The 11,639-nt window shown below is 38.1% G+C and overlaps 1 protein-coding gene across 1 annotated transcript; it reads left to right on the forward strand.

Annotated features, from left to right (window-relative positions):
- Window positions 1-1,294: 1,294 nt before the first annotated feature.
- On the forward strand, window positions 1,295-3,562 carry LOC121738004. Its single transcript, XM_042129798.1, has 2 exons — window positions 1,295-3,304; window positions 3,402-3,562. Exons 1-2 carry the CDS (start codon window positions 1,633-1,635, stop codon window positions 3,506-3,508), a joined length of 1,779 nt encoding a protein of 592 aa, XP_041985732.1. The 5' UTR covers window positions 1,295-1,632; the 3' UTR covers window positions 3,509-3,562.
- Window positions 3,563-11,639: the final 8,077 nt, after the last annotated feature.

Raw genomic sequence — 11,639 nt, forward strand, 5'->3', positions numbered from 1 at the left:
GTCGCCTTTCTTTTCACTAGGCGACATACAGCTATGTATGTCGCCTAGTGAAAAGCCACTTAGAAGGCAATGCCGTCATTTGGTCCCCGTACGAAGACAAGTACATTAAAATGCTAGACCGTATCCAGAACAAATTTGTGCGTTTCATATACCTCAAGAGGTACGGGGCTTACCCAGGTTACCCTTTACTGTATCCAACGCTATTTGTTCTGGGTATGGTCGGATATTACAAATTAGAAGCTAGGAGGGAAGTAGCTTTAGCTACTTATGTAGTTAAAGTTTTGCGCGGTGAAACGCACAATCCAGCTGTGCTGCAAGGAGCAACTGAGTGTGCCGGACGGGTACGCGGAGCGGCGGCGCCGACCGCCGCTACTGGAGGTGTCGCGCGCGCGCACCAACCTGCTGCGGATGGCCCCGCTCACGCGGGCGCTGCGGACGCTGAACACGGTCGCAAACACGGTCGATTTGTTTACGTGCTCATTGAATGAGTTCACCAAGGTCACATATTGTGTAGCAAGTAAGCTAGAATATAATTTTATGTAAGTAATAGTAACGCTCTATTGTATTAGGTTTTAACCTGTAATGATAATTGTGATTTGTAATAAATAAATAAATAAAAAAAAAATGTACACTCGCAACATTAGAAGAGCAGCAGAGGCAGAGTAGACAGAATGATAGAGTATGCCGACTTAGAACTGATGTTGAAATTTTTAAATTTGACGTATTATGACGAAAATCGTCGCTAGGGTTGTTAGCTTGTTACCTACGGATTTAAAAATATGACATATTCGATGGACGTGTTCCTCTTTGGTAGTTTTGTTGTTTGTGTTTTGGCACATGCGATTAAAATTGTCAGAATCCAATTTTGTAATCTTTATTTTAAAAAGCGCTGGCTGATTTAATGTATTTAAAAATAAATTAAATCAGCCAGCGCGAGGCACAAATCACAATCCATTCATAATCCTAGTGAAACCCGACGAATTTGACAGATATTGAAACCTGTCCGTTTCTTTGCAGTCGAACTACTGGTAGTTATGTCTATTGTGGCAGAGCAGGTGCGATACCGGCTTTTTAAGCCGGTCCCTAGACGATCAATTATTGTATTGTTGTACGCTTCAATTTTATCGAACAGTTTATTTGACAATTAGATTGAAGGCGCGCGATTTTCAATATCAACCCTAGACAGTCAATAATATTGCGCAATACGTAATATTGCGCAATAAAATTACTCGTCTAGGGGCTCGCTAAGAGGGAATATAAAATAGCTTTGTCCACACTGTGCCTATTTGAAGACTACAGGGGAAAAACAAGGAATGTCAGTAAAAAGTCAAAAATGAACTAATAATGCCATCTAGTGGCATTCCGGTGTAGCTAACCCTCAGCAAAAATTCAAGATACAACAATCGTTGATGTCCAAGTTATAGAAACTTATTTGGTTGTTTGAACATGGCAAGAATCATGAACGTCCGCGCGCGAAAATGCAAAAATCGGGAATGTCACTTTGACAGCTCGGCCTACGGCGTGTGGCCGGCGTCATTGACTGACGTATTTCACTTGTCGTTTGTCGGTTTTGTGCGCATGTTTAATTCAATTTAAATGATTTGTTGCATAATAAAGTTATAAATTTTAACTATGTCGAGCAGCAGTGATGAGAACACGCGGGTGAAGTCACCAGAACGAAAAAAAGTGCGGAAAGGTCGCGTAAGAGATGTGATGAAAATAATAAATTTACAAAGTCATGAAAGTGGTGAAGACTGTGGTTGTAAACGTTTGAAATGCTTTGAAACTGTAAGGGAAGTAGAAAGGCGCAAGCTTCTTAATCATTTGAATAGTTTAGAATCAGTAACTGAACAAAATACTTACTTGTGTTCCATGATATCAGTCCAAAATGTTAAGCAGCGAAGATCACGCAAACCAGAAGAAGAGGCAAAAGGTCATGATTCTTCATATTCGTATATTGTAAAAGTAGTTAGAGAGCAAGTTTGCGTGGAAATTCCTATATGTTTTAAAGCCTTTTGTTCAATTTTTGGGATAACCAAGGCAAAAGTGCAGTATCTCCAAGCTAGCCTAAAGTTTTCTGGAACTCCACCAGTAGATAAGAGAGGCAAACATCATAATCGTCCGAACAAATTGAAAACTCGAGTATTGAATGATATTAAAGAACACTTAAAATCTTTTAAGGGACGCTCCAGCCACTACAGTAACAAAAAAACCTCAAAAATTTATCTTCCAGAAGAATTTAATATCAGGAAGGTATACACACTTTTCGTAGAGAAGTATCCACATCATAAGCTGTCCTATGAGGCATATAGAGCAGAATTCAAGAAATACAAAATTTCTTTCGGCTACCCAAGGTCGGACACTTGTAGCACATGTGATAAAATGAATGCTGAATTGAACTCTCTAGCTAAACAAGAGAGCACACCAGAAATCAAGCAACAAATTAAAGATTTGGAAACAGCAAAGAAATTACATCTCACCAAAGCTGGAGTTTTCTATGAGAGAAAGAAAAATAAAAAAATAAAAGCAAGAAATGATCGTGACTTTGAAGCAATTGCAGTTGATTATCAAAAAAACATTTCATTACCAAACATTACAACGAATGATGTCTACTATAAAAGACAACTGTCTATGTACACCTTCAACATACATGTTTTATCAACTGGACAATCATATTTTTACTGCTATCCAGAGACTTCTGCAAAGAAGGGATCGAATGAAGTAATGTCATTTCTTCATCATTTTATAATCAATTACCTAGATAAAAGAGTAAAACAGCTCAGCATCTTTTGTGACTCAGCAGGTGGACAAAATAAAAATTACAATTTGATAAAATGGCTTCATTTTATAACAAACAAAAGTAACTTGCTGAATCGGGTGGATATCACATTTCCCATTAGAGGCCACTCCTATATGGAATGCGATAAGAACTTTGGAATTATAAAATTGAAAACCAAAATGGAAATGCCACGTGATTTTTATGAACTCATCGCAAATGCACGGGCAAAACCCAGCCCTTTTCAAGTGATAAATGTTGAAGAGGATCCACGGATTGTCAGAGATTGGGCTGAATTTCTTAAAGACCCAATCTACAAGAAAATGTGTCCTTTTAAAATACAGGAAATCCGGGAACTGTATTGCTTATCTGAAAAATCATATATTTACCATCGCAGCAATTATAATGGCCTGTACTCAAAGGGAATAATTATTGCTGCAAAAAAGAAAGGTCAGCCTCAGAATACTCAAGTCACTCAAACACCATGTCAAGGCGGGGAATTCTATTTGCCAAATGCTGCATATGAAGGTATTTACTAATATCTATCTAGCACAGGCTATGTATTTTGTAAAATAAAATTTATTTTATTTCATAACTAATTAAATATGTAATTAATCTGTTTCAGGGCCCATAGCAATATCAAAGGAAAAGTACAGTGATCTCCAAGGCTTGAAGAAATTTTGTTCACAAGAAGCACAAGTTTTTTATACTAATCTGCCACATTTAACCTAACTTCTTAGGTTTAATTTAAAGAGAATTCAATAATAAAATCAATTACTTAAATAATACTAAAAATCTTTATTTAAAACAAGCTATTTTAACCTACAGTGGCTGGAGCCTCCCTAAAATTAGCAAAAACAAGGAATGTCATTGACATTCATTTTTCTTGCACATCCCTGTGCGACTTTGCTATAGTTTTGTAAAGCTTTCTATGAATTTGATGTTATATTTTGCTTAATTTTTAGTCTAGTGATGAAACATATAATTATCCTGATAAAAAGGAAATAAAATTTTTGTTTTCTACCATTTAGATAAAAAAAAATAGACTTTCATTAGCTTTATTTTGAGTTTATGTAAAAAACCTTGCAATTGACATTCCTTGTTTTTCCCCTGTAGTCTTCATTTCTGTTCGTCAAGGGCATGCGTTATAGCGCAGTCAACAGCGACCGTGAGGCATGCCCGCGACGTATGCCCTCTGACCGTATCCAAAAAACAAAAATGACAATGTTGGCGTTGCGTTCGTTGACGCATTCAATTATATTGAATGCGCCAATACGAAGGTTGAATGAAATAAGATGACGAAAATTGAAGACGAAAGCGCATAGTGCGGATATAGCTAATGATTAATAAAGCGTAAATTTTGTCAACGGTACATCAAAATCTCTCGCTTTCACATGTAAATACGGTATTATATTTGTGTGCATGACTCACTGCTTTTTTTATCTGAGCGATTGTTATACAATACAGTTTTATGTTACATTATCAAAACAGATATATATAAAACAAACATTAAAGTTTTTATGATTCCAATCTAGTTTTTATTACATATTTTAGTATAGCGGTTAAGCGAATTTTGTTGTTACTCGTTCTTTTAATCTAGGAGTAAAATATAATAACGGCTACAATCCAAACGAAAAAAAGGTATATAACGTAAAAGTCGGAGCAGAGGGCGTTACTAGCACACACAGTAAACAATCCGACCACGATCCGACATGCTGCACACGTCATATCAGAATATTGACACAAACGTCGAACAAAAATTTTTGTTTACTGTCTGCTGGTGCTGCCTTTAGCGTGATATTGCTGGTAGCACCAATACCATTTGCAAATTGCAATAAACTTTAACCCATCAATCCCCAAGCGGCACCCGGCTGCCGCATAACAATTGAAAATCTATTGTGTCTGCGATTCCCGAACGATCGAGGTATTAAATTGAGTCTACTTTATTTAGGATATAAATAGAAGAAAAGAGCAGTCTAACCTGAATCCTGAAGATCTTCGGAGGGGCCTCGTTCTTCTTTGCTTCGACACAGATTCTTTCACTTTGGCTGGTTCAAATTCTATAGTTTGACGCACATAGCTGTGACTTACAATGATAATAATTGATACAGGTACATACACGCGGCGACCGACAGCGATGGGCGAAGCCAAACGAGCGTAATTTGTGAGTTTCGGTTGGGCAGAATTCCTTTGCATTCAGTTTCATACAAAAGTCCTATTTGATTCACGTACACGAGCGTAATTTTGTGAGTCATGATTTGTATGAAAATATATTTACGCGGAAGACATTCTGCGACTCACAACTCACAAATTACGCTCGTTTGGCTTCACCCTTAGGCGGTCTTATAGTCTGAGAGCCGACCGTATAAAAATAAATTCGTTTATCGCACAGGAACCGTACAGTTTTCCGGATCAAAAAGTATCCTAAGATGTCTTTTCCCGGGACTCAAAGTATCATGCCTAATTTCAGCAAAACCGGTTCAGCGCGGCGGTTTGGGCGTAAAGAGGTAACATACAGACACACTTTCGCATTTATAATATTAGTATGGATTGACACACAGACATAGATCAAGATAGATACCGCATGTCGCTCCATGTATATGATAACGAGCGAGCCACTTTTTTCCTACCTACTGTGACGTACCGAGGATAAGAAACGTGTCCATTATCAAGACCAACGTTTCTATTTGAATTTCTACAACTCAATATGGCACTTTTAGGCATTTAGGCATTTTTTAAAATTCCGATTTACGTCCGATTCCGATAGCACACTAAAGAACAGACTTTCGAAAGACGAGCATTGCTCGTCGTTTGGGAACGCGATATGGCACGTGAATTACGTACACATGCATGCGGTAACTATCTTGATCTATGTCTGTGGATTGACACTACGATGTTCAGAATCTGCTTGTCTTTGTCTGATGTTGAAAGTGACATGGCGAACAAAGACTGATATCTAACCTTGATTTTTGAATAATCGTACATTTCTATGTTTTTATTATTAAGAGAGCAACGAAAATATCATGCAGAATACTATTGGTGTAATCTAAAAAGTATCGTTTTTGTGGGACATAAAACAATCATTAATAAGATAATAATTTTTATTTTCATTATGATAATAATGATTTACAACAGTATGTAGTTTGGACTTCACCAAACATTTCGCTAAACATAATAGGTATAGCATACATAATATTGATTTTTTTTTATTTTTCCCTTCAAAATATATCACCGTAAAATTATAAATACTGTTACATTGTAATATGACTAGTAATATTACAAAAATATCGACAGATGGTAGGAATATGAACGGCCTTGCAATATATTTGTTTATTAAGTAAAAAAAAAAACTCTAAAACTTTGTACTGTGGATTTGGCAATGTAGGAATAGTTTATGAATTAAATCCACTCCACACACCATTACAAATCTCATCACACTGTCACTACACATCAATTGTAAAACTCTTAAACAAAATGTGAATAAGCAAGGCCATAGAGAATGCCATAATAATTACAGTCTGTAAAGAAAGTGAAGAAATTAAAAAGTGGTAACATCATCCCTTTCAAATCAATCTAAGAAAAAAGGGATGACACTACGATGTTGCCACTTTTTAATTTCCTCACTTTCTTGACGGACTATAAGTATGCCAGTTTGGCATAAAGTACATAATTATTGATATTTTATAATGTAACCAGTCACATTATAATCTAACGGTATTTACGATATTACGGCGACAAGCCTAAAGCTTTGAAGGCCCATTTAGTTTTATTTCAGTCATAAGTCATCTCAGAGCGATGCCATTCGAAATCGAACTTTACTCACTAAGCAATAACATACATGTTATAGTGCAACTCGAAATATACTTACGCTCGATTAATATGCGACCGCTCGAATGCGCGGTTTGGCGGCTACACCGCGATACACCGCTATTTAAGAGAGCGACTAACGCAAAAAATCACAAACATCGTGTTTCTCTCTTCACACACACGTCTTTCATATGCCAGATGAAAAAGGACGACGCGTAATCATCGCCAAGTTAGTTTTTTTTCTTAATAACTCGATAAATATACAACATTTTAAAAATCTGCCAGGTCAGTATCTCAATGATAGATTTTTTTACAATGTACATTAAAATATTAACTTAGTTTAATGCACGGTTACGGCAATATATGAAAAATTCGTGAAAATTAGATGCATCTTTGTGATTTTTTTCTATCTAGAAAATTTTCAGATATCGCGTTTTCGCTAGGTCGGATCCTTGGAAATATAATGTAGTATCAATGTTTAAAAAAAAAGAAACAATTCGGGACTTATTTTCAAGTATAGAAATGAACTATAAAATCGACAAGTTTGGGTTAGTCGCCCCCTTAAATAAATTGTTACATAATTATTGTTTGTGATTTCACGGCGTAGCGGCCAAACCGCGCGTTTGCGCGGACGCATATGAATCCTGCCTTAGCTTTCGACAGTTAACCCTAGGTCAAAGATTCAAGACATTAAGGGCCTGCTTCACCACTTCCTGATAAGTGACGAATAGGCTATCCACTAATTAACTTGACTTGAGAATCTGTCAAAAAAGTTGTGAACAGCCTATTGGGGACTATATCAGGAAGTGATGAAACAGGCCCTAAGAATATTCAATTCTACAACTATATAAATAAGTATTAAAACATAAACAATAATTACTAAACCAAACATTATCTCTAATATTTACAATCATTTCACAATAGAGAAACTATTTAATATCTTTTTTCATACCTACAAGGCTGGCAAAACTGTCGCTCAGATGGCACCAGCAATAATAATAATTCATAGTTGGGCTACGAATATATGAAATTGACAGTATTTTTAATGTGGAGCAGATGTCTCTACACCCCGCGTTCCACTTGACGTTAAAGTTTGACGTTTTTTTTTATGAAATAAGGGGGCAAACGAGCAAACGGGTCACCTGATGGAAAGCAACTTCCGTCGCCCATGGACACTCGCAGCATCAGAAGAGCTGCAAGTGCGTTGCCGGCCTTTTAAGAGGGAACAGGGTTAATAGGGGAGGGTAAGGATGGGAAGGGAAGGGAATAGGGGAGGGTAGGGAAGGGAATAGGGTAGCCGGTAGGGGATTGGGCCTCCGGTAAACTCACTCACTCGGCCGCCACGCCGGTTTTCTGTGAGAACGTGGTATTTCTCCGGTCGAGCCGGCCCATTCATGCCGAAGCATGTCTCCCACGTAAAATGCCTCCTATTTTGAGCGTTTTGATCGTTTTTTTTTTTTTTTGACAGCTTTTTCTTTTCTTTTTTTTTTTCTACCAATGTTAGGCACGCCGCACGTCATGTTATAATAATTTTTATCTTGTAGCTCTTATTTTCTTTATTAATTTATTTAGTATTTAAGTATTTTTAATTTAATATTAAATATGTTCTTAGTTCCTAATGATATTGTCCACACTTTATTATTGTGAGGTCACTCATTGGTCCCAGCAGAAAATCAGTGCAGCAACTTGCTGCTTATGCTGAGCTGGGGTCCATTTTTGTGAGATCACACAATATAATGTAAATTAAGTACTGTACTGTGTCCTGGTTTTCTCGTCCTTTGTAAATGTTGTGTTGTGTGATGTACAAAATAAACTTTTCTTATTCTTATTTATCGTTTTTAACATCAAGCGGAACGCGTGGTAAGTGACACTTTACAAAATGGCCGATTCTGGTCTCAGAAATTAATACATGAAATGACTTGCAATTTGGTATTCATGTCAAGTCCAATCAACATAGCACTATAATTGATATAACCCGACTAAATAACGTAGCTTTGCCATCTACCTATATATAAAAAAATCAAAATAGTATAAATTTTCTTGCCAACCTTGCATTTTTAAGGCTACTAAAAATTAAATAGTTTCTCTATCGAAAGTACAGTATTGCTATGAGTATATTCCTAGTAAGGGTGAGGCCACACTTCTGCGTTGCGTTGTCGCAACTTAGCGTTGTACACACTAGATGTTGCCCACGACATCGTCCGCTACAAAACATGACAAAGATAAGTAATTTTTCCCATTTTTACTACATTTCTTCGCTCCTATTGGTCGCAGCGTGATGTTATATAGCCCAAAGCCTTCCTTCATAAATGGACTATCCCACATAAAAACATTCTTTCAATATGAACCAGCAGTTTCTTAGATAAGGGCGTTCAAACAAACAACGCATTAATGTAGTTCGTATCCTCTTACTAATAAAGGTAATATTTACGAAACTTATAACTATGTACTTAAGGTTCGATACAGAACTTTAATCTGGCATGTATTTACCAATGTCCTAGACAAGATAAGGATACAATACAACGTCACTGCGGTGATACAACAAAACGCAGAGCGATGTGGCTTCACCCTAACTTCGTATTGGCACTTTAGCCTATGATAGTCAAAATATTTTATTACTGACAAAAGTAACAATTGAGCTGATGAATGCATGTAAAAGAAGAGTGCTCGAGTGTACTGCACACACACTTGGACACTATGAAAATAGCTTAGTTGACCGCATTGATTCACAATAATTATTACCGTTCGACTCAGATTCCAGATTCGACCAGTTTTAGGTCGGGTAGAAAACTCGTCGAAACCTTGGGACCGATTTTCAAGCGTCGAATTTCGATCACACACTCACTAGCGAGCGCACACGTCTAACGCACGACGGCCTGCGCTCTGAACGAGATTCGACGCATGAAAATCAGACCCCAGATTGTATCGTGAATCAAGCCCCTGGCTTCAATGAAACCGGCCACAGTCACTAAAACTCATTTATACCAGAGTAGACAGAACTAAGGAGTACCTCGACTTCAAACAAACGGGCGAATATACGCGAGTTGGGCGCCATGTCACTCTCAACATGTTTCACAATCCTGAGTAATGCATTAGTGCGGCGCGTGCCGGCCATAAAGTTAATATACCTAGCGGAATAGAGCAACAATCTCGAGCTGTCAAACGAAACCAAAATTGGTTTACATCTGTGTGAAAATATGTGTATGTATACACTTACACAAGCATGATTGAACATGATTTCTATGAGATTAAATAATAATAATAATAATACTCCCCACACCGGTTTCGGTGACGGTGGCCGGTTTCATTGAAACCAGACCAGGACGCAGGAGTAATTTTATAGTGCCCAAGTGTGTGCGCAGTACACAAGAGCACTCTCTATTCCTTTACTCTCAATACCCAGTGGGACGGAAGACCGACACGACTGGCGAGAGATCAGGCGTAGGACCGACTTTTTACATGCCCATCCGACGCATGGATCATCTTACTTGTCAGACAATCAGGTGATCAGCCTGCATTGTCCTAACCAAACTTGGAAATAACATGTTTCCAACGCGGGATTCGAACCCACGACCTCCGGAGTCGCGAGCGAAGCTCTAACCACTAGACCACGGAGGCGTTATGAGATTAAATAGTCAACGTGCGGCACGTGCCGACTGGACGTCAAAAAGAGTGCTGCTGTCATGTATCACACATCTCTTTTTACCACGCAGTGTTACTGATAGTGACATCTCTCTTGCTCGGGCCTTTGTTTCTCTATTCCGCTAGGTATATTAACTTTATGGGCGCGCGCCGGCCGAAATGACATCGAGATCTCTTCCGAGTCGGCTTACTTTAACGTAAGTTCTGTTTACTCTGTTTATACTATCTAGGTAAAGATGCCAGTTCTATTTTATTAATGTTTTGTTCATGACATAACATTTCTTACTAATAAAAAGATCCATACTATTCGGCTGGTTTTACATGTTTCCGCCCGAACGCGCGGTTTGGCAGCACCGCGAGATCACAATCAATTGTATGTAACGATTTATTTAAATAGCGGCGATCGCGTTGTCATTTACATTCAATTGCTTGTAATGGTGGCCCTAAGGGTCTTCGCCACTGCCCTCCATTATACAAGTACGCTGGACTGATGATAACCTTTGAAATGACAGCTATTTTTTATGCCTATTTGAAGCGGAATCAGCGCCCCCAATGCGGGGGAAGAGAACTAAATCTGACGTAAAAATGACGTTTGAAAGTCGCCTTAGCGCTGATAGCAGTAGTGGGAGTACTTGGAACTAATACTAGTGATGACAACCAATAGCGATTAAGCGGCCATTTGCAAGTTACGTCAGATTTAGTTCTCTTCCCCCGCATTGGGGGCGCTGATTCCGCTTCAAATAGACACAAAAAGCAGGTGGGTATCATAACTCATACTTGTATAATGGAGGTCAGTGGTCATCACCCACTGCGACTTTTGATGCAGTTGTGCGACTATGAAGCACAACTGCATCACTACTAACGCGCGTTAGTCGCGTGTGTAGACACACAGCTAGCGACTGCATCGCGACAGTATCGATGCAAGTATGCGACAGTATCGCGACTGCATCGTTAGAAAAAGTAGCGACTGCATCGCGACAGTATCGCGACTGCATCGCTACAAGAAGTCGCAATGGGCGCACGGCCTACAGACTTACTTTCGAGCTTAGTGTTCTGTCTTGGTCTTATATTAGAAAGGCTGGACAGACAGGACAAAACAAACTATAAGGTATAGTATAGATCTTTTTATTAACAAGAAGGAAAGTGTGAAATTATATTGTTTCAATTCATTTTGTACTAAATATAAACAACAACTTTAAAAACAACAAAATCAATATTAGTGTTTATATTATAGTCCGTCAAGAAAGTGAAGAAATTAAAAAGTGGCAACATCGTAGTGTCATCCCTTTCTTCTTAGATTGATTTGAAAGGGATGACACTACGATGCTGCCACTTTTTAATTTCTTCACTTTCTTGACAGACTGTACGTGGCATTTAAATTGATAGCATTATTGTTTATATTTAGATGGAAATT

Source organism: Aricia agestis, chromosome 22 (genome assembly GCF_905147365.1).
Source record: "Aricia agestis chromosome 22, ilAriAges1.1, whole genome shotgun sequence".
Lineage (NCBI taxonomy): Eukaryota > Metazoa > Arthropoda > Insecta > Lepidoptera > Lycaenidae > Aricia > Aricia agestis.

Bases quoted from the DNA above. Each gene is read 5' to 3' on its own strand.
- LOC121738004 (XM_042129798.1), top strand. From the start codon at position 1,633: ATGTCGAGCAGCAGTGATGAGAACACGCGGGTGAAGTCACCAGAACGA. The intron at 3,305-3,401 runs GTATTTACTAAT...AATCTGTTTCAG, and splicing joins GCCAAATGCTGCATATGAAG to GGCCCATAGCAATATCAAAG.